The following is a 27,897-nucleotide window of genomic DNA, read 5'->3' as shown; positions in this document are numbered from 1 at the left end:
GTAACTTTTGATCTTGGCATCTGGTGTAGGCTAACCTGCTGAACCTAATTTATAAAAGACCTCAGAGAAGTGTCTCAAACAGAGATGGATATTGACTTTTTTTGTCAACCTGGCACTGTAGCTGCTTGATTCCAACATCTACAAGTTTTTTTGGTTAGAGAGACTTGTATATTTTGACAGCATTTGACTGGGGCTAATTTCCAACCCTACTTTAACACTACCAAAGGTTGTCCTTTATATCCATAACTGCTTATGAAACATAATTAAATTCTGTTTTTGCGTTAGTGTAAATTCCATTTATCATGAGAGACCACGCTGAAGTCATTCATGCAGTTCATTTCATTCCAATGGACTTTATTCAATCTAAAAACACTTTCCTTCATAAAACCATCTTTTACTTCCAACGTTCCTTCCCCACATTTCATCTCGTCTTCATTTACCATTTCACAACATTCTCTTGACCTTCTCAGACACTTTCCAAAAACACTACGAATGACTACATGTTAATGACTGTTCCACGAATGTTCCTGACTACATTTAGTACTGGAATGCAACAAGCTTTAAACTTGATTTAACAGTGGTTAATAGGAAATGAATGTGTATGTGATTATATGTGGTTTAATAATGAAGACTCTCTGGTCTTCAGGAATGACAAATGTTTCATCTACTCTGTGCACAGGACAGCGACTCCACGCTCATAGAAGCTGTGAGGATCTTCCTTGGTGGCGATGTCGAAGTCAACCGTGAAGATGAGGTCAGACCTGGTGAAGTTCAGGTACACAGGAAGAGTCACCTGCAATGAGAGGGGAAAGAACCTGATGAGACACACAACCACTGCAAACGCTGAATTTCTGAATCGTCTGACCGTATAGATTTGATAGATAGACATATCTTGTTCGTACCATGTGTCTCTTCTCAGCGTTGCTCTGCTTGATCCAGCGGAGCTGAGTGAGAGGCAGCTCAGTGGAGATAGAGGTGGACAGCGACAGCTTGTTGTTGGCACAAGTTGCTCCCTGCAGTTTCAGACCTGAGAAAACCAGTCAGCATGTTCAACATTAGAACCCTTGAAACTGAATATTACAATTTCCCAATATTAATTAGAGCACAAAGTTCTTTTGGTGACAATCGACTGGATTCACATTTCCATGAGCTGTGCGAGTATTTGCCGCAGGGTGTTAGAGAATTAGTGTGACCCTGCTCATCTGACCTTTGATGCCGAAGCTGCAGGCATCCAGTGCGGCACCCTGGGCGGTGGTGACATTGACCTCCAGACAGAGCTCTTCCAGAGACCAGCTGTTGGCCTGGGCCACGTACTGGCGTGTAGCGGTGATGTAAGCCTCTGGCACGAACAGGCTGCCGAGGCACACGTGGATGTTCTGGAGAACAGACAGGAGAGGAAATGGCAAAAGAACAGTACTGTGAGTGGCTCTGTTGAGGCTGTTTGATGCTGTGCACAAACAGTTAACCAAACAGTACCTTCAGTTCCTTTGCACCCCCGCTGGCAGCACCCTGGGAGATCTGCTGCAGCTGTTTGATGCGCTCACTGAAGTCTGCCACCCACTGGATCACAGTCATGGCGGCTGGAACGGTGTACCGACACCAGCTGCGAGGGAGGATGCCTGGGGAGAGAGAACCAACAGGCGTATACCAGCTATTCCCTCAGAAGTATAATCTGTTGGAGGACATCTTGTTGGTCAAGACCAACCAGAAGGAATTTTTTTCCCTACATTTCATTTATCTGACCTCAAACAAGTATGTTTAAATATATATGAATGAATGTGAGAGAAAAAGTATGATTTTACCTTTGACAAGGTCGCTGATGAGTGTGCGCAGGTAGTTAGTCTGCTTCTTCTTGCCCTCGCACACTTGCACCACATCAGACAGATCCTGACGGACCTCCTGCAGCATCTTGCCACCCATCTTCACCTCGCGCTCGAAGAAGCGGAACAGTGGGTCCTGGTGTTTGTGTGTTTAGGGAAAGAGGACATTAAATACAGACGATTGGCAAATGCATCAATGACATGAAGAAAGGAGGTATAAATTAATTTGCTGAAATTCAAACCTGCACTCATGAGTCTAGCTCAAACAAATCAACATGAGAGTAATTACCAAACATTATATTACAGGTCTGTCTCCTCAACGCTGCTCGCCAGTTACCTCTCATATCTGCCATTACCTTGATGTTCTCCACTGTGCGTTTGAGTGGATTGACTGTTTGGGGCATGAGCTGCAGCCAGTTGCAGGCGGTGGTGTGGAGGGTCCTCATCCAGGCCGGCTGGGCGTCAGATGTGGACGAAGTGCGCTCCTTTTTCTCCGTCTCATAGGCAAGGTCATCCTCATCCTCCAACATCTGCATTTTCAGCATCTTACCCATCATGTCAGTGCCTGCGCAGCCCGGCGGAGGGAGCAAGTGAGTGGGGGAGGGAGGTGGAAGACAAGGCCATGGTGGGAGGTAGGGGGGAGAAGAAATTAATAGTGGAACAAAGACACAAACAGCTTACCTCGAGGGTGTGTTAATAAAAGAAACAAGTAAAAAAACAAAAGAATAAAAAAAAGGAGAAGTGCCTACAGACAAACAAATTAGGGCTACACAGGGTAGGACGAAAAGACATACAAGGCTTCAGGCAACATTTCCATCAAATGTAACATTCAACATAGCTCCCAAGTGGATAAATTAGCTGCTATCTTGACTGACTGGATCTGCAAAAGAAATGAACATAACCAATGGAGGGGAACGGATCAAAGAGAGAAACTAAGGGGCAGGAGTGAGGATGAAGGAGAAGGGGAGTGTGGCAGTTCATCTGAGGGACAGATGCTTTGGCAGCTGGGATTGTGGGAGTTTGGAGAGGGTGTGGAAATCAATCTGACAAATCAGGGAGGGAGGGTATGGCTGAAGGGATGGGGAGGAGTGTGGTCGTTTGCAATCCTAATCTGAGGGATGGGTGGGGATAATACTTCAGCAAAGCGACATGATGGCTGTGAAATACAGCTGCTGGAGGGTGAGGACACACACACCCTTCCTCTGGGCAGAGCACCTTTTAAGAGTGCGATGGCTTTGACGACAGCAAGGCGACAACTACACAGCTAAACTGCACAACTGTGATACACAAGACTGAAACTAGGAGCTACTTAGAAAACTAGATGAAGTGAAACTATGACAAGATGAGAGATTAGTATCGTATTAATTGCCACCACACACACAGTATTCTGCCCAAAGCAGATGCTCGTTGCACTGAGACACCCTGTCAAAATAAAAGTAAAGACACTAGAATAGAAAGAGAGATGGTTAATGATCTGCCCTGTGAAAACATGAAATCTGAACTGATAGACTGAGGAAGAATCAGGATGAGTTGTGGTCCAGTTACTGTGACAGAACATCAGAGCACAGATGACGAAGATGACCGGCTGTGGCTTACCCTGAGTGGTGAGCAACACCTTCTCGGCATTGCTAGGCAACCCGAGCCAAGATGGAGTCTGAGTGTCGGGAAGCATCTCTACCCAGTGCATGAACTCCTCACGCCTGCAAGACATCAAAATCATAAACAGTTTTTTAACTGGTCGAGGTCATCAGGGAAGTATCCTTTCAATATGAATAAAAGCCTCTACTGACCGAATGCCGTCGGGCATCTTGATGTCCTTGTGCCCGTCGACCTTGAGAGCCAGTTTGAACTCGCTGTCGAAGCTTCCCTTGGTGAAGATGCGATCCAGGAAGGTGATGAGCAGACGCTGGTCAAACTCGTTGTCAATGCGGCCGCCATAGATGGACTGGGCCATCAGGGTTTTCAGAGCCGCCCAGGGGATCTTGTCTGGTGCAATGTTCTGACGACCCTGTGTGTTTTTACAGAGACATGCTCGTCAGACTTTTAACTATCTGTCAAAAGTCTAATACTTGAAGGGGTCCTACTATACTTCTCCTTATTTTCGGTCATATGTATAATGTTACAGTGTCCGATGTTCATATTAAATGTGGCCAAAGTATATTTATGTAATCCCACCGAGCAACAACCTCAGGCGTTTGATTAATCAACTAATTAAGGTGATAAAGTCAAACCTTAGCGGTGTCGTCCAGCCAGGTGTCAACGGTGTCACAGGCAGAGCGGAGGTCAGACTCTCCAAACTCATACTTCTTGGACCAGCCCAGTGGTGCATAGCGCAGACGCTCCTGAATGACCGCATGGAACCAAGCCAGCAGGAAGTAGAGACGAGCACGTTCGTTGGGAGCCTGTAGGGACATGGAAGAAAGTAATTTAGATAGCAAATGTGGAGGAAGTGTGCAGACAGCTTTACTGGTAGCATGGTGTAATTGTGTGTGTTGGTAAGTCACCTTGCACATGCGAGCCACAGGGATGCTGCTGAAGGTTCTGAGCATGTTGGCCTTGACACCAGGAGGAGGCTCAAACACAAAGATACGACCAGCACGGAGCAGATTCACTGGAACCTGATGAGAAAACACGATACTGAGACTCTGAAGAGCGAAAGAGAAAAGGAACTCTGGGACTACAGGATTATGAGTGATGTGGTTTACCTTGGGGTTGATCTCCATTGTCAGGAAAAGCCTGAAACTGGCATGAGGCTGCATGGAGTGGAGCTTCTTCTCCAGCTGCATCAGCCATCCGGGAGCCAAGTGGACGTTCTCCAACATCACCCACCTGCAGGACACAAACAGTCGGGATACCAGAACAACAAAACAATGTGTACATGCTAATGAAACACGCAAAATAAACATTACCCACCTGCCAGACTTGACAGCAGTGTTGATGTCTCTGTCTGCCTTATTGAAGCCCTCGGCCGAACCTGTGGACAGCGTAAAAACACAAACATATATCAACAACATACTTGATAATCTCGTTTTTGATTTTATTTGTGTGTCAAAACTATGAGCTTTTTCCTTCCTTACCAATAGAGATGGAGGTGATTTGTTTGTTCTCCTCAGCAGCCAGATCTCTGACCAGGCCGCTGGCATCATAACCTGGAACAGAGCACATCAGCACTGGAGTGCTGGGCTTCACCTGCAGACAAGAGAGACAGAAAGTCAGTAACAGATTCGACCACAGTGACAACAGCAAACACTCAAAATGACAGAAGAAATACTGGTTACTACCTCGCTATCCACGATGTTAGCCAGGTCAAGAGGTTGCTCGATGATGTTCATGAAGCTCTCTCCAAGCACCTTTGAGACAAAAATGTGGGACATGGCCAGCAGACGGTCGGGGCGGAAAGCCTGAATCAGCAGCAGCTGGTGCACCGCCTGGCCGATGGAAGCTGACGAGGGAGCGGTGTGCAGGGAAGAAGAGAGCAGGTCACATATACAGAGAATATCTATCCATATTTACATCAATTTTTAATCAATATCTGCTTGGCCTTAATGTTCAGGCATCACTTCCAAAATAAGACAACTTTGTATACTCACTGGACTGCTTCTCTTCTGACCACAGATAAGGAACAGCCAGATCTGGAGTGTTGCTCTCAAGCCACATGAAGAATTGCTGAAGTGACAAAAGAGAGCAATAATGACCACTGATAAAGTTTGTACTGAAAACAAAGTAATTTATCAAAAGGTATGCTTATCACAATATACCACCTCAAAAAGTACCAGGGGCAACAACAGCTTTTTACTCTGAAGTCGAGTTGAGTTAAATAGAGCCATGCCATACAGTGGAAATGCAGCAGTATCTGTTAAGACTCACCTCATCAGCTTCAACTTTGTCCACCAAGTCGCTGAATGCGGGCAGTCGGCTGAGGCGGACCATGGCCTCACACTGGTCAGTAGTCAGACCCTTCACCTTGGGCAGCGACGTGCCAGTCAGAACAATCTCCTTCCCACGCAGGAAGTGCTGGAACTCTGCATCATAAGAGGGCTCACTGGAAAGAGATGGATTAAAATCATTAAGATTTATGTTGTCTGATGTTACTAATCCCACCACTGGTTGTATATTAATGTTAATACTGGGATCTTACCTGGTCAAGCCCTTTAGGCTGATCTTAGCCAGCAGCATGGCAAAGGTGATGTGATCCAGGTGCAGCATACCTCTGGCTGCTCTGTTGAATGCCACCTACGTCAAAAATAACAAGCAGAGGCGAATTATGTCTATGAAAAACATGGCACGTACTCCTCTTACTCTCGTTTTCATAATGTGTGGTTCAAACCTGGAAGAGGTCCTTGGTGATGACAGCGAGTCTCTGATTATGATCACTGATGCCTTTGAGGTTGGGGTTCTCATACAGCACTGTGTGGTAGGTGTCCAGGAAGAAGTGAAGGGAGTACTGGTACAGGAAGTGCATCTGGAGCAAGACAGGAAAAAGGTTTGTTTATTAAATGGTTGTTTTACTGGCTTACAAGTAGATTTAAGAGCAAGTGAGATTCAAAAGAAAAACTAAAACCAAAAAATGGAAAAAAAAAAAAAAAAACATGAAAGAAAACATGAGATGTGTCCAGACCTGGTTGAGAGACTCCATGGTGAAGTAGATGCTGCTGCAGGCGGAGGACAGCGACAGGTATTGCTGCGACACTGCCTCCACCTCTGCCATGACGATATCGGTCTCCTCCACCTTCCTAGTCACCTCAGCTGCCTCCTTCTTCAAGTTCTCCAGCGTGGTGATGATAGTGTCATCATCAAGGATGCGACCTTTGACCTCATTGAGGGCCTGCAGCAGGGATTTCTCCAGTTGACGCAGACGCAGTTGGAACTCACCTACAAGAGACAGAGGGCATTATTATTACACTGAGCTTTTTTCCCCACCGTGACATGAATCAGATTGCATCCCTTTCAGCGTTCATCATCATACCCTGCAGTTTGAGGAGGTCGGAGCGTTTCTCATCCACATCGGGCCTCTCAGCTTTAAGGACCTCGTTCAGACACTGACTCTGAAGGCTGCTGCGTGTCACGGTGAAGTTGACAAATGTGACACGAGAGCACAAGTCTGGTGGGAACTCGACCTGCATAAAGAGACACCAGATAAAACAGGTTAACTTCCTTGTACATGAGGGAAATGTCCATTTCAGACAAAAGCAAAATTTTCTTTATGACAGACTTTTACCAAATAAATTGGTTGAACACTATCTAATAATCTTACATTATTCTTGGATAAAACCTAAATGACATTCTACTCACCGTTGGGTCTCGTGTAGACAGGAAGATGACAAATGAAGGTGACAGATCAATGTCCTGGTCTCCCAGGGTGATGAGGACACGTCCTCCAGTCCTGCGGACCTCTCTGTTCAGCACCGGGTTTAGGATGGGGTCGTAACTTTCTACATCCTTAGGGGCAAAAAAAAAAAACTTATTATTAATATCATTATAAATAAAAAATCCTTGATGAATTCAAGGGCCTTGGACAGTGTAAACTTAATGATGGTACTGTGAAGCGGCCATTCATACCTGGACCAACAGCGGGTTTCCGAAACGTAAGGCGCTCTCCAGGTTCTTCCTGAAAGCATCATCCAGGAAACTGGTTCTGGTGATCTTGCGGTCTTTGTACTCATTCATTATGAACTCCGTGGCTTGGCCGGATGGATCAATGATGAGAGGGTACCTAAAAAGGGGAATGGTATCAAAGAGATCAAGTCAAGGATAATTAATACTCAGGAACCCTTAGTATTTTCACAAGCAAAATAAAACCTAAAAACACTGCTAGAGGAGCGAGAACAGATACTGACCTGTTGAACCTCTTGAGCATGATGGCATTCTCAGTGCACAGGTCATCAGCTGGGAGGGAGTTGGCCTGCCAGCGGAGTCTCTCGTCAGCGTTGGACAGGTACTCAGTTCTGGCAATATCAGTACGGAACTGAGGGGGAAAATGTGCAGATTTTAAGTCCTGAGTGTGTGCCTTGGGATATGTTTAAAAGAAAGACAGTCTCTGCACCTTTTTTTGACATCATATCTAAGGGATTATATCAGTAAACTTGAGTAAATACAGACTACAGACTTGCATTCCTGATCAATCGGTGGAGGTGCTTAGATGTACATTTGACATCTTGAACACAAGAACCACAGAAGCAAAGAGAGGCTAAGATTTGGAGGTGTGAAGATCAAAATGACCTTGTGTGTCAGAGGTTTAACTACCTGAATGTTGGCCTGCTGCAGGTGGTGAGACCAAGTAGTGAACAGGTTCTGCCTCATCTGCTGCTCAAAGTAGCCAGCATAGGTAATGAACGCAGCAGAGAGCAGACAGTCTCCAGCGATGGTGGACATCTGGTTCTTGAATGTCTCGCTGGTCTTCTCCCAGCGGTCCCTTTCAGCTGACAGACTCTTCAGCAGAGCTGTGCTGCGGTTCACCTGAGAGGAGAGAGAGCAAGAGTTCAGAAAAATGCTGTAAGATAGTTAAGTTTAAGATGGATTAAAAGAGAGATTGAGAGTTTGATGATTAGTTACCTTAGCTTCAACAGCAGCCAGGTCGGCCTTGATGGCCTGGGCCTCTGAGATGAGGACGGCGTACTCCTCCTTGTAGCGAGCAATGCTAGCCTCCAGGTCTCTGATCATCTGCTCCACCTCCTCTGCCTTTGTCTTGTTGTCTGTGGCGTCGTCCTCAAGCTTCTGCAGTTCATTACGCAGAGGCTCCACACGCTTCAGCATGTCAGCATAGTTAAGCTGGGGGAGTAGTAGAACATGGTACACATTAAAAGGAGTACTCTTTTTACCTAAGTATTATCCTTACGTTCATATTGTTTGTGCCTCCTTACCTGAGCAATGGCCCATTTCACCATAGGTCCACATGCCAGAGAAGCCCTGTTGACTTGGTCATAGTTGTAGCTTGGGTTGGACATGTAGTTCTTCTTCATCTTCTCACGGATGGAGTCACTGGATGAAGTAGAAACAGTCCAAGAAGTTAGACGACACACAGTCTAATACTTCAGTATGGACTGTGCAATAATCTTCATGAATCACATGACATAAAACATTAAATATTGCAAAGGATCATTTAAATTTTGTTTGGGGTCAGGAAGGGGTTTCAATTTTTTCCATCTTTACTGTGAGAAATGCAAAATTGATAGTGGTTGTTACCGTCAGCTCATTTTCTGATTCAGCCGATAAGAAACCTAAAATCAAATCCTAATCACAGGCGCCACTTGATTTATTACTGATTGATATAATTTGTGCTTCCATTAAAGACTAGACGGACGTTCTGCCACCGGTACCTCATTTCCTCAGAGGAAAAGTTGACTATGCTGCTGATGAAATTGTCCCTGATAATAACTTGTCTGATTTTTTTCCAGTCATTGGTCTCCTCGCCCAGCATAAGGCAGATAGACTCCAGGGCCAGCTTGACTGCGGCTGGGGGATTGGTCATAGCCCGTACTTCTACTAGGTGATGCCGCTTGATAGAACTCACCGCTAGTTAGGTGAAAGTGGGAATGCATTTCATAGACAGCAGAGAAGAGAGGAGAGGGAGAAGGGGAGCGTATCGGGCAAAAGAAGGGAGAGATTTGAAACAGACTCGGGTTGAAAAGAGAGAGGCAGAGACAGAGAGGGAGAGAGCTTCGGTTAACAGTCACAGAATGCATTCTTTCTTATTTCACCTGATCTCTTCAGCAGAGAAGTTAACAATAGTGGGGATGAAGTTCTCCCTCATGATGATGGAACGGATCTGCTTCCAGTCAGTCGTGCTCTCTCCCAGCAGCAAGCAGATGGACTCGAGGGCCAGCTTCACGGCCGCAGGTGGGTTGGCCATGGAACGCACCTCCACCAGGTGCTGCTTCTTAATGGACTTAACAGCTAGCAACATCAGGTGAACAAGGATGTGGGTTATGACAAGGAAGGGGCAGTTTTGAAGGGAGGATGCACGTAAAGATGAAGTTGTTAACTTAAAGCCCATCAGTGAGTATTTAATAACAATAATTATGTTTAAATCCTATTTTGCCCCAAAGCCTTTGAAATAAGAGCTAAAAACTTAAAAATTGAAAATGCTTGTACAGGGATGAAAAATAAGTCAAACTCAAAATATGAGTGTTTCGTAAATAGTATAGCAATTCATCTTTGCGACACTCTGTGTGAAAACAAACCAAAAGCAATATATAGACTGCTGTGAGTAAATACACCACTGTACCATTCTGTGCCTCAATGACAGCAGGCTCCACTTGGTCCAAGTCCTCTTTGACACTCAGCTGTTTGTCCTTGATCACCTCCTGCTGCTTGTACACAGCTTCCTGGATCTCCTGGCTCATCACCTGGAATCATAACAGTAACAGTGTAGGAGTATGGTTTGATTCAATCCAAATATGCCAAGCTACAGGGAACACTGTAGTTTTTAATAAAAAAAACCACATTGCTCTAAGTGATAAATTCCTTCCTGTCTACCTTTTTCTTTTCTGCCTCCTGCTGGTCTTTGACCATCTTCTTCAGCTTGTCATTGGCAGCAGCGTTCTTTGCCTCCAGCTCCTGGCTCTTGATCCTCAAGTCACGACGAAGCTCCTCCACCTAGATGAGGAGGCATGAGTACAATCAGTCAGACGACATACAGAATCAATGCCTGTTGGACTTTAGAAAAAGGTGGAATAAAACTGCCATATAAACTGAAGTAAATTGCAGTGTTACTTCACCTGATCGACAGTCTCCTTGATCTTGCGGAGACCAACGTTGAGGTGCATCTGCTGCTCTTCCAACTCGCTGCGTTTCTCATTGAACAGGTTGGCGTACTGGTTGATGAAGTCCAGGTAGTGGCGAGGAGTGATGGCCATTGTGTGGCCACCTCGCTTAGCCAGACGGTTGTTAGCCTGTGTAGCGTTAACAACAACAGATGAAGTATACCACACAATCACAGTCAATAAAACGCCGCTGCAAACTTGGAAACATCCCTACCTGGTGGAGTGTCTGGTGTACAAACACACAGCCGTTGACAATAGCCTCGCGGTGAGATGGTGGCTGGGGCAGTTTGTCATAGACGATGGGCATGTAGTCTGGCACCTTGTAGTTTGGTTTCTCCAGATCCATCTTGCTGGTGAACTCCTTACCCACTTGATACAGGGCCTCTGTGGACCAGTCTCCAAACCAGTTCAACACACACCTAACACAAGGAAAAGTTTTTAGTTAGCCATGTGAAGGTTGTAGTATCTATTCCCCGCTTGTGATGTAATACATTACTTCCTGCTCAGTGTTCAGCATGTGTGTCTGTACCTGTTGAAGAGGGCAGGAGATGTGGCAGCCCTGTCCTTCAGGCCCTCTGACGAAGGGTTCATGGTGAAAACGACATGGAGGTTCCTGATAACCTGGCTGGTGAACCACTTGTACAGCTCCTCGTGTGTGTCGAGCATCAGGCCCTCCTTCTGGGCTCCCTCCTTACACTGAGTCATCAGGGTGGCGTACTCATCTCCCTCGAACAGGCCAGGGACCTATGGAGAACAGGTAACATTAACAAATTAGGACTTCGCTTGACAGTTTAATGGAAAACACGACAGATCATGGTGGCAGCACATTACCTCTCCGTTGGCCAGCAGTGTGTTCATTCTCTCAAGGAAGCCAGAATCCAACACGTTGGACTCATCCATGATGAAGGCAATCTTCTCATTCTTGCAACCTGAGCGACGCAGCACTGTACGCAGGTCCTCATCAAAGTCCTCTCCAGTGTATTTCCTGTGTACCTGAAAATACACGCACATACGTCAATAAAAGCAGACAGGCCACTGTAGTGATATGGCTCCAAATATTTTCATGTCTTGTACCAACCTTGATCTGGTATACACTCAATCCGTTCATCCAGGCTACGAAGCGAGACAGAGTTGTCTTTCCTGCTCCGCTCACACCGATCAACAGAAGATGGCCCTGAGGCTGACGGAAGATTCTGGGGGAGGAAATACAATTTTAAAAACTCACTCCAAAACAATTACTCCCTACCTGAAGTAGTAGTCAGCTCAGAGGCTGTTACTCACCGGTCAATTCTGAGGACGTGGTCCAGCACCTCATTGAAGAGCACCAGAGGGACATCCAGCTCCTCTTCATAGAACACCTTCAGACGGGCCTTCACATAGTCCCTCAGCTCCTCCTGCTCCACTGGGATGTAGTCCTGCATTCACATATGATCAACTCAGTGAAAATGGAAATCTGACTGCTGAAGGCTTCATTCAGCATCATTACCAAAGCAGGAATATCACAACATAGCCAACCTATTTCTGGTTTACCTTGGAGAGCCAGTTGCTGTAGAGGATAGGCCTGTTGAGAGCCTTCTCCTTATCAATGTTGGGGAAGTGTTTGAGAGCAACCGTGTCGATGTTTTCATCTGTCCATCTTCTCTCTTCATCACCAACCAGCCTGGAAAAAGGTTTAGGATGAGCCTTATTGTCACCAAAATTATTGTTCTTTAAAAACAAAGAAACTCATGAGCATACAGACATACAAACCTACTGTGAATCTCTTAAAACACTACCAGAACAGATGAGAATACCCTCTTGTTCAGCTTCTCGACACATGCACTCACCTGTCCTGGAAGAGACGGAGAGCTTCATGGGCCCAGATGCGGATGAGCCCCTCCACAGGCAGAGTCTCAAGTGGCCGCAGGGCCTCAAAGATACCCCTCACCCAGCGGGTCATCTCTCTGGGAGAGTAGATGTAGTGAGGCTGGGTGTCCTGGGTGAACCGCTCCTGAAGGGGAAAAAGGGATTGAAATTAGATAAGCAAATAAACAGTGTACATTAATTAACGTAAAAGTGATCAATAAAACATCTGTTTTATCTCTTGTTTGTACTCTAGTTTCAATGTTTACATATTTGACTTTTTATAAAGATATTTAGTTATTTTATTTACCTGAGACATGGTGTAGAACTCAACCATAGCAGCAGTAAGAGGCTCGGCATAGGTACGCAGAGAGGGGATGAGGCGCAGCATGGCACGGTTGAAGGTGCCATAGATCTGGGTAAGGGAGGCTGGGCCTGGATAGTCCACATACACCACAGGAACATGACGCAGGAACCTAGGAACAGCAAAACAACGTGGCTTCTGTTAGGGCTTGTGCAATGTTAATTTTTTAAAGCATCATTCTCATTTTATTTTTTCTTTAAATAATGGTATCAATTATGTTAATGTTCGAATGAGTGTGGGAAGTGTACCTGTGTGTGAGAGGCTTTCTGCCAGGGTCAGTGGGAGGATTACAGGCTCCAACAAACTGGATCCTCTCCAGTTTGACCCAAGTCTGGTCTGAGGTGCGGTAGAAACCTCCATGTTCCACCATCTGCAAAGAAAAAACAACAGGGAGCCTTTAACAAACAATACATACCAAATGTTATGCTCCAAAGATTTCAGCAACACGGAAAAATAAAATTGCAGTAAATAGTGGCTCATACCTGTCTGAGGAAAGAGATGACTCTCTGTGTGCCGTACTTGTCCATGTCTGGCAGATTGATCTCATCACAGAACAACACCAGCCACTTGCCCAGCTGGACGGGGGCGAGGACCACGCCGTTGGGGGTACGGCGGTACTCACAGTAATGATCAAAGGTCTTCAGGAGCAGCTCTGGAGTGGTGGCACTGGAGAAGTTCAGACCCACAACCTGGTAGAGCGTAGGGGGAACAATGAGAAATTCTAAATGTTGACAATTGCAAAATATTTTCCTCATTTCAAACCCAGTTTGGAATATGTTAAACTCCAATATACGTAATTATTTAAACATGTCAATCAAATTTTAAGGTTGTATAATATATTTTTTATCTCTCACCTCCATATCAGGCAGGGCCCTGAGGGCGCTGAAGAGAGTCATGGTCTTTCCAGAGCCAGGAGGTCCACACAGCACCAGCGGTTTGTGCTCTGCCAGCCATGTGTAAAGCAAAGCCTCATGGCGAACAGTATCCAGGGTGGGAACCACGACATCAGGGGATGCCACTTTGTGTGTCTCTACCTCAATCTGGGGCACCTTGCCCTGCCAGGACTGCCATTCACCAGAGATGCACACCTGGACAACGTAAAGAAGACAATGCAATCAATCACGATTCTGAACTTAAAAGACTGGAGTAGTAGTTTTCTAGATTTAGTCAAGAAAACAATCAATATCTGATTGAACACAAAGAGGCTGTACCTCGTAGTCAATGATTGGGACATTGGGAGCAGCGGGGAGGGGCACAGTGGTGATGCGACGGATGTATTCTCCAAGCTCACCCCTTATCTTCAGCCGTCCGTCACCAGAGAATGACCACAGCACGGCATAGATCAGATATTTCTGTTGAGAGATAATGCCACAAAATGTATCAGCTTTAAGAAAATACATATTTCTGCAGTGATTCAAGTTGATATAAAAACAGTAAGACATGTATGCTTTTTATTTACCAAGTTATATGGAGAGCAGAAAGCAGAGCATTACCTGCATGTATCTCTCCAGCTGATCAATGGGCATGGGGAAGTCAGGGTGGTTGTTGTTGTAGAGTGCCACATTACGGCAGGCCTGGTGCAGCATTGAGAACAATGAACCCAAGCAGCGCAGGCGGGTGAAGTCCATGATGTGCTCCATCTTGGATGCATGCTCCAAGGCCTTGATGACCAGGCCTGTGGAGGTGAAATACGGCTGCAGGATTGCTGAAGAATCACGCTGAATCTAAAGTAAAACATGCAATAGGATATCAGTTATGAGAAAATGTCATAAATGCCACTCTTCTGCTTCCATTTTCCTTGCTTAAGAGATTTTTTTCCCTTCCCTTAAATTACCTGAAGCATTGGTGATGCAGCCTCTTCTTCATCTTCTGTGCCCTTCCTCTGGCGCTGAGCTTCATCCTCTCCCTCATCCAATGGGATGCTGCGCATGCGAGCCAAAAAGTTGTTGAAGATCATGTCAGTGCTGAGCACATCCTCACTGAACCAGACCATACCACAGCGAGACACAGTGGCCAGGGTAGCATACTTCAGGTCCTGTACTTCAAACATTACACGCACCTGTGCAGAGAGGGGATAATTCCAGGTGAGCACACTGTCCCCAGGTAGAGACTAGACAAAATATGACATCTGTGTTTGTAGTGCTGTGCTCTTACATTTGGTGGCAAGCTAAGACGCTCTCCGTTGGGCAGAGTGAGAAGCTTGTTGTCATCCAGGACTGAGTTGAGATTTTCAACCCACTCAGGGTCAACGTCACCATCGAAGATGATCCACTGACGCTTCTGCAGCTCACCTCGAACATTGTCAATGATCCTGAAATTTAAATTAAAAATATTTTACACCACAGACCTTTGTTAAGCTGATTTTTACCCTTACTAATGAAATGTGTTGCAGGACTCACTTTCTGAGGATGTGTGTGAACAAGCCATCGGTCCATTCACGGGTGTTGGGGTCCAGGGTTCCGTACAGGTGGTCCTTGCTGATGGCCTTTGGATCGATGATGTGAGCAACGCCCTCAACACCCTCCAGCCTCTCCAGGGCCTTGAGCAGCACCCTCCATGCCATGGTCTTTCCACTACCTGAAGGTCCCACCATCATCAAACCGTGGTTGATCTGTGTGATTTGGAACAGCTGGAGCACCTAAAAGGGGACGAATCACAAAGTTTAAGAGTAGCTACTTACTATGCAAGCTTGTTGAATACAGCACTGTGTCTCTAGGAGATGACAGGGCTGTATAAATCACTATTTCTGGGCAGACTCACTACCCAATGTTGCCTGCATTCAGCTACATACCTTCTCTACCCACATGCTGCCTACATCGTCACCATCTCCGTAGGTGAGGTACATCTCCGCGCAGACTTTCTTCAGCTCCTCCCTCAGAGCGGTCATCTCTCCTCGCATGTACTGAACTCCAGGGAAAACGTCTGACAGCAAGCTGAACAGCAGAGGGATGTCTTCTGCCACCAGCTTGGGCACCATGGTCTCGCACACACTCTGGATCAGGATCTATAGTAACAAGGCACAGACTGAGTGAAATAACCACTCAAGCAACTCAAATTTCTGTTTGGATTAAAAAATAAAATTATTTGACAGAGCTTTGCTTCAAGCCCTTCGATGTATAATTTTCTATACCTCCTGTTCTGGAAGGTTCTCAGCGATGTCATTCTCATCAACGTCCTCTCCACGCTCTAGCTTCTCCCTTTTGATCTTTTGGATGCGCTCACGCTTGACATTGCCGGCGCTGATCAGCACGCTCTTGAGAGCTCGCAGGCCGAAGTCGTAGTGACTCTGGGATGACAGCTGCTCATCACACAGCCTGAAATAAAGGCAAAGGATACCATTAGAGAGGAAACACGCTCAGAATTCTCTCAAAGCAATGTAAATTTTTAATAACAGTACACACTTGAAGAAGGGCACAATCTTCTTGGCGAGGATCTCGGCCGTGCGGAAACCTTGAGAGTAAAGCATGACCTGGGCGATGAGCTGGCGGTCGGGCTTGGTCATGGCCAAACTGCGGAAGAGCTTCTTCAGATTGTCAGGCAGGTTGGAGCGGCCAGCGTAGCCAGGGTTCATGGTGATGAAGATGGCCATATCTGGGCTCACTTTCACCTGCTTGTTCAGGAGCTCTGTGGTGACTGGCACACCTGAGGGGGAGACGCAATGCAGTTCTCATGTTAAATCTAAAAAACAGTGGCGCTTAGGTTTTCAAAATTTTACTCTGCACTGTGACGGTCCTCCTTTTTCTTGGCAATTGGTGCTCAGAGATACTAAGTTGAACCTGGACATTCTCTTTAAAAGACAGTCTCATGACACATGAGTTTCCACACATATTATACATACTCCTGTCTCTGTTGGGGTTGCTGTGCTCCCTCAAGGCCACCTGGATGTACTGGACCTGCTGGGAGACGGCAGAGAGCATTCTCTCCTCCAGACGATTGAACTCGTCGAAGCAGCCCCATGCTCCCACCTGGCACAGACCTACGAAGATACGACCCATGGCCTAAACAAACAGGAGGAGATTTGTAAGTTAGGTGAACAATATGAGAAATAGCTAAATTCTATAAAAAAGGCAAATGATGATCACTTGATGTGTAATTGGTGTGGTGGCAGTTATGTACCTGGAAGTCGAAGGTCTCGTCACAGTTGAAGACCAGAACAAAGCGGCCCAGTTGGTGTCCAAGAGCTTTCACTGACTCAGTCTTTCCTGTGCCAGCAGGACCTAGATGAAGAACAAACTCCGTGAAGTTGATCATTTTATGTGTAAACCTCTTCTTAAAATCTAAATTTCTATTTCTTATGAGTACAAAAAAAGCTTCCATACCAAATGGTGACCCTCCAAGGCGGGCCTCCAGAGCCTGTGTCATGGTGAGATAGCAGCGGTCTGTCAGTGGGGTCTGGACAAGCTTGTCCTGGACACCCAGGTACTCAAAGCCGTAGTTGAACTTGGCGTTGGCCATCTGAATGGACAGCTGTTGAAGGACATCCGTCTGCTTGGGGTCGAAGTAGAAGCGCATCTGGCTGAGCCACTCGAAGGACTTGGGGTTGTCGATCTTGTTCTTGATCAGAGTCCTGGTCACGTCACGCTGGTGCACCAGCTCAGTGATCTACGATGGAGCAGAAGAAGAATTTGAGACACAGTTTTCACTGGACAACATTCGTTAAAAAATGTACTTAAAAAAATTTCCTCTAACCAGGTGCTCCAGTTTCCTCCTGCGGAGTGGAGGCTGCTCCATCAGCACAGTGTCAGCCAGCACGTTGAGTGTGGCCTGCACATTTGACAGCACTCCTTGCATGGGTGCCATGTCCCCACCGCCAGAGATGGTGGTCAAGGCAGACTCGATGTTCTCAGACCAGGCAATCTGAGTGGAGAGGACCACCAGCTGGGCCTGTGGAGAGAGGATCAAGTGAAATTAGACATCACTCGATTTCCATATATGCTGAATACTGTGTACATGTAGAATAAATGCCCTTAATACCAACCTGGTAACGATCGAGCCAGTTGATGTACTGACTCAAGTCAATGGCTGTGCCCTTGTTAAAGGATGCGACCTCTGTGACAGACTCGGCCAACAGCTTGGCCAGCGTCACCCTCATCTCCTTTTCCACCAGGGTCAGCCACTCGTTGATCTTGGGGTGGTCTGTGATGGAGACTGGTGTCTTGTAGAGAATCTCCTCACCCTCTCGGGAGGAGATTCCCAGCACCACAGTGTTGTCCTCGTTGAGCAGGATGCTGGAAACACCAGCAAACATCTTCTTGAAGTGCTTCTGCAGTTTGGCCACATTCTTGCTGTTACCGATGATTTCAAGCAGGTCTTCGTCTCCCACGAAGTAGAACCTGGAAACAAAAGAGTGTGATGGATCATTAGGGAAAGTTAATAAATTATTATTTGAATCAGTAATTATGAGTTTTTAAGTTTTGTGTTTTATCTGCACATCAACAACAATGTACAGTCCCTTTTTCTACTATCATCATCTTACCTGGGGAATGATGATCTCTCTCTCTCCAGGTATTCTCCAAGAGCTTTCTGGATTTTTCCCAGAAGGTCAGCCAGTCGCTCCAGAGACCTCTGCACTCCCTGAATGTTCAGCACATCCATCACTAAAGGAGACTTTGTCACCTTCTTCATCAGTGCCAAGAACTCTGTGCTGATACTGTGGAATAAAGACAGAGAGACAAATTAAAGTAGGCTCTTACAGTAGTACTTTAGGGGGGTTACCAATAGGTTTATTGAGCTTGTCGCTTCATTCAAAATTCTGACCATTAGAATTTGCCAAAAGAAATTCTGGTTTGTTAAAATAAAGTGTACAAATGAAGGTCCTTAATTTACCTCTGGAATCTCTGGGTTTCTACAGGCAGCAGATGTTTGATGTCAGCACTGCCAGTGAAGATGCCTTCCAGGTAGACCCAGCGACGCTGGACATCAATCCAAACGTCAAACAGAGCCATGATGCGATTCAGCTTGTCCTCCCAGCTCAGAGCGTCTTCCTCGAACACCTGGGAGAAATGAAAAAGAAGAACGTGTTGTTAATGCTGTTCTGAAAACTTAAATATCTGTGAAACAAAAGAACACAACATTTACTTCTGTTTACCTTGTAGTATGGCGACAACTTCATGGCGGACACGCTGTTAATATGTTCCTTGACCTTGTTGAAGAGGTCATCCCAGCCTCTGATCAGACGACACTTGTTCTGGTAGTTCACCAGGTCCAGCTCATATGAGTTCCAAACTTCACGGATCTGAGGACCAAAACCACTGAGTTAATATCTAAGGTCTATAATCCAGAGATCATTTAGACTGGAAGCTGTAGATAAAAAAAGGCCAGTTGCCCCTGTGAGCATCACAACTACAATTCATCATCTCTTGAGCGCCCTCCCTCTTCACCTGTTTGAGGAACTCCTCCAAAGCCATCTCTCCCTGGGCTACCAGGAGAACGTCCTTCACCACCATCTCATTCTTCTGCAGATCCACATCCCAGATCTGTCCCAGGGTCAGCTCTGAAGGCACCCAGTTCACATGCAACCGCTTCATCAGCTGCTTCCAGTGGCGTTCCTTCAGAGCCTCTGATTTCAGCTCAATCACCAACATGTTAACCTGGTGACAGAAAGGGAAAAGCAGAGAATGTAATAACCCATGTCTAAGTTTTCTCATGAGTCAAATATGTGTTTAGTGGGGAAACACTAGCTGCCTTACCTTCAGGTATCCTTTAAGCAGCCTCTGGACGTACTCATAGGAGGCATACTGTCTCAGTCTTGCTTGGAAGTTTTTCAGCTGGTTCAGGAGACCATCCAGACTCTGACGAAGCTACAAACACAAAACACCAACACAAGGATTGTTATATGCAAAGATTTTCACAAAAAAAACAGTAGGCATTCAATTCTCTGAATAATTATTGTGGATATGTTACCTTGCGAGGCTGTACAGACACCCACGGCTGCTCTTTCATCTGGTCGATCTGCTCCCAGACCTTTGACAGCTCAGACCAAACCTCTTTCAGGTCATGCAGCTCCTCTAGTGCCACCTACGAGTCGCCACAAAGACAGAAAATGGGTATTTTTAGGCATTGCTATGGTTTTGGAGCATCTAAGAGCTGTGACTTGTACATAATGGTTTAAATACTACTCCTATTTCAAATTAGTGTCTGTGAGATACTTGCTGCCTGTTGGTATTTGATTGGTGATTTAAAAATGGTTTTATGTAAATGTTTGTTGGCATTACCTGCACCCTCTCTTCACTGCCGCTGAGCAGGCCAGTGTCTGTGAGCTCCAGAGCCTCTTTGGCGCGAGCACATTTCTCCCGTTCAACCTTCAGACGGCCAAAGTTGCCCTCGTAGATTGTCAGAGACTGAAGAGCCTCCTCTGGACGCAGGTTACCCTGGTGAAACAGATTACCAATTACACATTTAAAAAAAGCAATAATTCAGTGTAAAAAGATGTGATTTTTTTTTTTCGGTCACAACAGCAAATGCTTCAACTGCTCTACATTTCAATCCACAAAAAGTATTAACTAAGGGTGACTGTGCTGTATGTACTGTAACTGCATTTCAAATGTATTTTGATAATTAAATTTCTCTTACAGCAACTGGTTTGGTCTTCTCCCAGTCGTTGAGCAAGTCAGTGGTGCGATTTTCCACAGCTTTGTCCTCCTGGACAATCTTCATCTGCAGGTTGGCCACCTGCTGCTGGATAGCGGTGTCCTTGCGCTTCATTATGTCACTGAAGGCCCCCCATTCACCTTCGATGTTGTCGATGTAGAGCCAAGACGGAGGGAACTGGAATCTCTGCTTCTCCAGCAAACGCTGTCCATTACGGAACAACTGGGGGTAAAAGGAGGGAGAAACTGATTAAAACCCTAAACTATTTTTAATGAAGCATGCACATATATAAAACAATAAAAGGTAATTATACTGAACGTTTGAATACTTACGTCCACATTTTTCTCAAACTGTTTGATCTTGCGTTTCAGGGTCTGGACATATGTTATGAAGTTGACAGCGTCCGAGGTGCTAGCCGTGTCCACAGAGTGTTGCTCCAGTTCTTGACGGGACTGTCAAGCAAACAGAAAAACAGAAATGTTGTAAGAAAAATCACATGGAAAATTATCACTGTCTCTTGAAAATGAATGTCCCAAAGCTGGTCAAAAGATTTTTTCTCAATCATATTATGCCATACCTTGGAGATCTGGGCATGGAAGTCCTGCATGTTCTGGCCGAGCATTTGGCCAAACTTGCTGAGCACTTCTTTGTGCCAGGAGTCGTACTTCAAGTTCACCTTGGACTGGACCTGTTGTCGGACAAATATGAGCATTTAATAAAAAGCCCATAGACATACTACAAGATATTCATTGCAGAAGATGGAGCAAAAAATGAAACAAAATTACACAAATAAGGGGGTTTAAATAGAAGCTTACCTTAAAATAATGGTTAAAAATATGATATAAAATTTGCCTAAAATGTATGTTCTGAAGACCAATAATGTAATATCTTAACATGAATTAACATTTTCTAAGCGACTGATGTTTGGGAAATGCTTTTCAAATACAGCACCCATAACCGTTAGACATTACCTTGCCATAGTCGATGACCACAGGTCCAAACTCTTTCCGTGTTTCTGCGTTGTCAAAGGTTCCACGTGCTTTGCGGATCTGGACCAGCAGGGCCTGCCACTTGGTGAGGTCTTCACCCAGACGGTTGTAGATGTTCTCAGCTTGCATGTCCCACAAGCACTGGTACTGGAGCCACACCTGCATGAGGGCAACAGAGAAAAGAGATTGATACTCAATATGAAACTAATGCACATGCAGTATATATTGTGCTTATGACACAAAGACAAAGAAACAGTACAAAAGAAAACAATTTGTCATTTAGTTTCTTTATATCTGTTCCTCAAACAAAGTAATTCACTCACAAATAAAGCTCAGGTATGATAACACATGGCAGATGATTCTTACCTTGACATACTGCTCCACCTCATTGACAATGTCTTCCACTGCATTGTAAGCCTCCTCCAAGGCTGCAGGGCCATCTGGCATCCTGGTCAGAGCATTTCTGTAGAACTTCTCCTCCTCTGACAGCTCATAGTGGACTCCCACCTGGTGAGGAAGGACAGACTTGCTTAGATAAACACAACAGCACAAGTGTAATACGACACAATTTCATACATCTCTCTTTTTTAATATCTGAACTAAAATAAAATCCAACTTTCAGACTGTTCAGACATCCCTACCTGGTATCTCTGGCTCTGAATCCTGGGAAGAGAAAGGATGACCATCTTCCAGGCAAACATCTCCTGGTAGAGCTTGTAGCGACAGTCTTCAATTGGTGGGTTCAGGTAGATCACTTGGTTGGTAATCCTCAGCTCATGGACAACATTCTGGGAAAAGAAATTGACAGAATAGTTTGTTATAACAGACAGTGAGTTGTCTCCAGTAATCCAAAGTCTTCATTAGAAATGTAACAAACAAAAAATGGCATGAGGCTACCTTGATCTTGGGCTCCCCTCCAGGTTTGTGGCTCACTTGTGGAGCCTCTGTGTCCATATCCACATCAGCTTTGTCCTCTACCTGGCCACGGAGCACCTGGGTCCAAGCCTTAAGGCCGGCCTGCAGACGCACTCCCAGGATGCGTTCAATCTGCAAAAATAGAACAAAAATCAATAAGGCTTTAAAACCATTCAGACCAGCCATGTGTAAAAAGAAGCAAAAGTCAACAGTCAAAATCCAACTAAAAAAAAAATAACAAATAATCTTTGTATTGCTTCTTGATGCCAACCTCAATGTCGAGCTTGTTGACCCAGATGGGCAGGTTGGAATAGGAGTGGAGATTGAGGTCGTCCACAGCCTTCTGGACTCGGTTGAGGATGTCAGAGAAGGTCTTATTCTCAAACATGCAAGTCTCCAGGGAGCGAACCTCGAGATCAATTTTCTCCTCAATCAATAAGAGGTCGTCCACCTGGAAACAACATACAGCAGAAAAAAAACATCAGAATAAATGTCTGGGGCAATTAAACAACAGCACTGAAGATGGGAGTCCATGCTTATGTATGTAACCATGTCATTGTGACACTGACCTTCTCCTGGAAGTTGAAGACGGTCTCAGCCAGCCTTTGGACATACGGATCCAGCTTGTATGACTCCCAGACTAGAGTGATGCCTTCAGTGATAAGAGCCTGAACCTCTTTCTTGAGCCCAGCCACCAGCAGGGAGATGGAGGACCTCTCCTCCACCTTCTCACAAGTGCGCTCGTAGGTGCGCACACTCTCGATCAAAGAGATGGCAAATGGGTACAGCTGGTTAGCCTGGTGGGCTTTGTTGACGATGGCCAAAGGAACGCGGAAGCTCAACCACTTGAGGTTGCGGACCTCTTTGGACAGGGTGATGATCTCTGGAAGGAAGTTGACTTTAAGCTTGAGCATGTTTCCAGTGCGTCCACGGGCACGAGTACTCTCGATTGTGAAGATACGGCCAGACACGCCCAGGTTACGCTGCTGCACCTGATTTACAAAAGAAAAGAGTGAATAATATTTAAATACAGACTAAAAGTTGCCAAAAAACGTGAATTGTAAAAGGCAAAAACTACACATTTTTCAAATATATTTTTTAAAATGCTATACTATATTTATGCCTGGTCATCTACATACCTTGCGAGCCCAGTCATCAAATATCTCTTGAGTATTGAGTTTAGCCCTGAAGCTATCACCATCCTGCTTCAGCTTCAGACCCTCCACATGGTTCTCCCAGCCTTTTCCCAGAACATCCTCCACTCTCTTCATATACGCTGTCAGCTGACGGTCGATCTGCTTGGCCCAGATGATGGAGCCAGACACTGGCGGCAGGTCTCGGACATGGCTCATCTTGCAAGCCTGGCTCTGAGGGTACTGCACCTTGAACTTGTCGTGCAGCGACTCGATGTCATCTTTCACACGTTGGATGAGCTGTGTCTGGTACTCCCTGATGGCACCGCGGATGTGGGGGCGCACAAAGAGAGCATTGAAGCGGGAGAAGATGCGGAACATCTCGTTGGCGTTCTTGGCGGTTCCCAGCTGGTCACGCAGGCGGGCAGTGATGCGGGTCTCCACGCGATCAATGCGTTCATCGTAACGCTTCATGGCAGCTTCCCAGGCTTCCATACCTTCCTTGGACACATCCAGACCATCGACCTCTTTGACATTCTCATATGCCAGGTTGACCTCCTCAATGGCGTTGGCATCAGCAGCATCAAAGAGAACTCCAGCTACCTTCATGTCTTGAGGCTCAACTGTCTCTCCAGGGGCATGTTGTGGCACAGCAGAAACCTGGAGCCAAAAAGGTAAAAGAACGATTAATCAAGTCAATCAAGTGGCGATAAAACTACATATAACATGAAAATTAACATGACATAAATAAATAATGGTAAGACATGTTGGTTGGTACTTTACCTGAGGCCTCAGCACACGGACAATGACAGCCCTCAACTGCTCGTGCTGCCTTCTGAAACGTCTCATGTGATCCAGACGTGACTGGAGCTTCCTGTGGGCTGGGCTCAGACGCCACACCATCTTCAGGTTCTCCTCTCTCTTTCTCTTCACAATGTCCCTCAGAAGCACCTGCAGTTTCTCATACTCATCCTCCCAGGTCTGGAACACCTCAAAGCATGCCACCATCACCTGCAACCAGTAGTTTAAAGGACATTTAGAAACACACAGAATATTTTGAGTGGCTAAAGTAAGAGGGGGGAAAAATAAAATTGATTTTATGCAAGAGACCCAATCACACCAACCTTTTCAAATTCCTCATAGGCAACATGCATGAGCTTCCTGGTGCCCAACACCTTCAGGAGCTGGGAGCTCAAGTCCCTTGAGATAGCCTCCACTAGACGCAGTGCCCTCTGGATGGGGTACTTGGTGTTCCTGATCTTTTTCAAGTGAGTGAATATGGCCATCAAGGCCTGACGGATCTTATCAAGCTCTGAAGCAGAGAGCAAGTCGTTTAGAGGGAAGTCCTTCATCAGAGGGTTGTAGTCATTGACGGTTTCCACAGCCTGTTTCAGACCTGTGAGAAGTAGAGGAAGGATTAACAATTAATCATACTGTATTCAAAATACTTCCTGAAGCAAAACAAGCCAGGGACAAATCGTTTTGACTGATTGTAACTCACCAGTGTCTGTGTCAAAACTGACAGTTGCATGGAAACGTTTGCCATGTTTGAGGATGTCCAGCGTGAGCAGAACCTCAGGGCTCTCTCGTTTCTCCTGGATCCTGTTGAGGGCTCTCTCCAGATTGAGCCAGAAACTGATCTCCTGCAATGCTGTGCCTGAAGCTGGGTCACGATCAAGCTTAGTCACCTGATAAATGGGAGGGTGGAGGAGACAAATAAACCCAGTGGTGAGTTTAGGGGAAATTTCTTCACATAACTGTTATCATATGAAATTTGAGATAGAAATATGGGAAAGGTTCTTACCTTTTGGATCTCCCTGATCCAGCGGTTGACTCCAGATTGCAGCTGGTTGAGGAAGGTTGGATCCTCCACTTTGTCGCCAAAGTCAGTGACCTTGGGCTTCTCCCCGCGTTCATAGCACTGCTTGGCAATGTTTGTGATGATGGGGTGGATGAGCAGGCTGATCTCAGGAATCTCAATGTTCTGCTGCAGGTGGAGAAGGCCCATCTCCAGCTCAGCAATCTTCTTCTCCACAGAGGGAGCCATCTTATCCCCATCTCTGGAGGGTTAGAACAGATGATAGTGCAGATGAAGTCTCCATCAGTGTTGCTTTATTCCTCCATGTGGGATTATTGATTTACCTTACTAGATGAAAGGTTTTTAATCAATATTTTGAGATACATTTCGAGGCTTACCTGTCTGCCTTGCCAGACTCGCGGATGTAGGACTTGAAGAAAGGAGCGACAGCATTGCTGATGAAAGAGTGGAGTGTCTCGTAGGGAGAATCCTCGCTCAAGGTCAGAACTCGGACTTGGGTTGATATGGGTTTGTCTGCATCGATGACAGCTGTCCTCTTGATGAAAGCCAAGCTGCAGGGGAGAAAAGAGCAAAAAATATCAGAGCTAAATCAACAGAGCTTAAGTGGGAGTTGAGTGCCAAGCAGTAAATTAAAATCATCTTTTGGAGTACAGGTTATGTGACAGAAGGGAGGTGTTTTATTGTTTTTACAAATTAAATCATATACAGTTGCATGCCTGAAAATAATATCTCTGCTCAGTGCATAAGATGCATTATTTACCTGTTGGACTTCAAGCCATAGTGTATGTCAACACTGATGTTATAGGTGATGCACTCCTTCTCCTCCTCTCCTTCATCTCCAACATCCTCTGTATGAAGAACAAATAAAATGTAAGTCTTACACCTTTATAATCTTAATCAATGATAACTGAGTGTTTGCAGCAGCCGTTTTCCACAATGAAATCAACTTGAAATCAAGATATATCATGCACCCGACAAGCAGTAAGGACTGATTGCTCAAGGCTGACCAAAATTATCCTGCTGCTAATGGTGAAAATAAATACTTGGATGTGAGACATGAGCTGAGTTTATCCGAGTGTAATCGGCCATGTTACAGTAGGGTGACAGTGCAGTCTGGCGTCCACTCATCCATGTCCCCACCCTTCCTTACAAGTGAGGTCATGGCTTGCAGGAAATAAACTGCACTCTGCATTGCAGCATCAGTACTCTCAGAGGAAGAAAATGGAAAGGCTGGGGCTGGGAATCTGAAACCTGCAGGCTCAGACTCTGGCTGGTCATGTGCAGAATCAAGGGATCAAGGTCCAGCACTCATAAAACATTAGGAAGGGCGAGCGGAGGAAACTGAATATATAATGGGTGCATTGACACAAGCCGGTTCACATAACACCAAAAGATGGTGCACACAACATGACTTGCAGCTGCTACAAAGGATTCGTTGTCTTTAGATGTCTGTGGGGTTTGTGCTGTTATTATTAGCAGTGTGTTTGCTCCATTTTCTTTTGTATAGCACCTTTGTCGACAGCTATTATGCTAAATGTACTGCGTTTTAAAACACAATGCTAAGGATAATGTGCTTTAAATTCTACACTAGAATAGCAAGTTAACGTGTCTCACACCTTATAATGGTAGCTAAGCAGCTTCACTGGAGTGTTGTGTTGTCAATGGCTCGGTTTCTCTCCCACACCCATTGTGGCGTAGTTGCCTTTCAGTATAACAATGTGATAGACAAAGATAGCATGCTAGCTTTGTTATCTAGCTAGTACCTGTCATACAATGTTAACTTTGCTAATATTCGATTACGTCATCGTCATTTCGTTGTAGGTGAATTTAACGGCAACACTCGCTGCGGTTTGAATGAATAACGTTAGCCCCGTTATCTAAATTATATTAGCTAGCTGACCACTTCTCGCTAAATGTACCTTTGAGTGCACTTCTCTCCACTAAGATGGTGTGAACTTGAGGGTCAGACAGAAATTTCCTCATCTGCTCCACTGCGCTCTTCTCCTCCAGGGCGGATTCCAGAGCGGCCGGGGCCTCGCCGCCATCTTCCAAGAGCAGCGGTACCAATTTCCTCATGTGCTTCTGCAGCACCGATGTATCCGCGACCGTTTGAACGGCCGACCCCTCCATGGTGCCGGAGTTTTCCTCCGTCCCCCCGCCGTCGGACATGACTTGGAAGCGGTCAACGACGGCTAGTAGTGGTCGGAAAACGAACAAAGAAACGTAGCTGATGTGTCACTGCTGACTGCAGAGTCTACCGAGACAGTCGCTGTCAAGAAGCCGCCACCGTTGCCGTCAGATTTATTGGCGCAATGGATTGTGGGACTTGTAGTTCAAACGATTGGTATTTCACTTGCTTCGCTGAAGCTGAAAACTACAATACCAACAATGCGGTTGACGAATCAATTGTATTCTCTCTTTTTGTCTCAACCGTGTATGACAGCTAGGGGGAGAAAGGGAGTTGTCTCCAATGATGCAACATTAAATCGATAAATCCTCCTTAAAATACAATTTTTACAACAGTTAATATGAGTAAAGTGACAAACCAATGATATTACTGCTTCAGTGATAAATTGCCGTTTTATTTGCCACAATACAGCCTCTGCCTCAATTTGACTGGCATGAGCATCAATGCACTTTTTGATGACTCATGCTATTAAGAA

At 45.6% G+C, this 27,897-nt stretch overlaps 1 protein-coding gene across 2 annotated transcripts; it reads right to left on the bottom strand.

Annotated features, from left to right (window-relative positions):
* Nucleotides 1-328: 328 nt before the first annotated feature.
* On the bottom strand, nucleotides 329-27,531 carry dync1h1 (dynein, cytoplasmic 1, heavy chain 1). 2 transcript variants are annotated; one of them, XM_033642299.2, is made up of 78 exons: nucleotides 27,154-27,531; nucleotides 25,995-26,082; nucleotides 25,612-25,785; nucleotides 25,220-25,475; nucleotides 24,917-25,103; nucleotides 24,540-24,811; nucleotides 24,199-24,426; nucleotides 23,422-24,075; nucleotides 22,852-23,274; nucleotides 22,554-22,733; nucleotides 22,265-22,414; nucleotides 22,009-22,155; nucleotides 21,734-21,874; nucleotides 21,350-21,526; nucleotides 20,956-21,066; nucleotides 20,711-20,830; nucleotides 20,361-20,600; nucleotides 20,003-20,158; nucleotides 19,692-19,805; nucleotides 19,478-19,588; nucleotides 19,169-19,378; nucleotides 18,877-19,023; nucleotides 18,615-18,781; nucleotides 18,265-18,438; nucleotides 17,767-18,121; nucleotides 17,478-17,672; nucleotides 17,108-17,390; nucleotides 16,905-17,005; nucleotides 16,627-16,786; nucleotides 16,190-16,430; nucleotides 15,919-16,102; nucleotides 15,580-15,792; nucleotides 15,188-15,426; nucleotides 14,943-15,099; nucleotides 14,623-14,847; nucleotides 14,282-14,512; nucleotides 14,000-14,140; nucleotides 13,643-13,876; nucleotides 13,271-13,477; nucleotides 13,037-13,158; nucleotides 12,735-12,900; nucleotides 12,409-12,572; nucleotides 12,113-12,242; nucleotides 11,864-11,997; nucleotides 11,661-11,775; nucleotides 11,414-11,575; nucleotides 11,112-11,326; nucleotides 10,797-11,001; nucleotides 10,538-10,711; nucleotides 10,296-10,415; nucleotides 10,045-10,165; nucleotides 9,518-9,713; nucleotides 8,681-8,798; nucleotides 8,373-8,588; nucleotides 8,064-8,276; nucleotides 7,658-7,785; nucleotides 7,380-7,533; nucleotides 7,113-7,259; nucleotides 6,787-6,937; nucleotides 6,439-6,692; nucleotides 6,148-6,282; nucleotides 5,959-6,053; nucleotides 5,688-5,862; nucleotides 5,411-5,486; nucleotides 5,102-5,262; nucleotides 4,898-5,009; nucleotides 4,734-4,794; nucleotides 4,526-4,649; nucleotides 4,325-4,438; nucleotides 4,052-4,222; nucleotides 3,611-3,828; nucleotides 3,417-3,520; nucleotides 2,177-2,385; nucleotides 1,803-1,956; nucleotides 1,477-1,619; nucleotides 1,208-1,376; nucleotides 903-1,027; nucleotides 329-793 (listed from the first exon to the last, which is right to left on the bottom strand). In XM_033642299.2, the coding sequence occupies exons 1-78, from the start codon at nucleotides 27,401-27,403 to the stop codon at nucleotides 665-667; spliced, it is 13,923 nt and encodes a 4,640-aa protein (XP_033498190.1). In that variant the 5' UTR covers nucleotides 27,404-27,531; the 3' UTR covers nucleotides 329-664. The 2 variants fall into 2 exon arrangements, with proteins under 2 accessions (XP_033498190.1, XP_033498191.1); XM_033642300.2 differs by lacking the exon at nucleotides 9,518-9,713 and adding an exon at nucleotides 9,137-9,332.
* Nucleotides 27,532-27,897: the final 366 nt, after the last annotated feature.

The sequence above is a fragment of the Epinephelus lanceolatus genome, chromosome 15 (genome assembly GCF_041903045.1).
Source record: "Epinephelus lanceolatus isolate andai-2023 chromosome 15, ASM4190304v1, whole genome shotgun sequence".
NCBI lineage: Eukaryota > Metazoa > Chordata > Actinopteri > Perciformes > Serranidae > Epinephelus > Epinephelus lanceolatus.
Note: the sequence above shows the minus strand (reverse complement) of the source record. Positions and strands in the feature narration are given on the sequence as shown.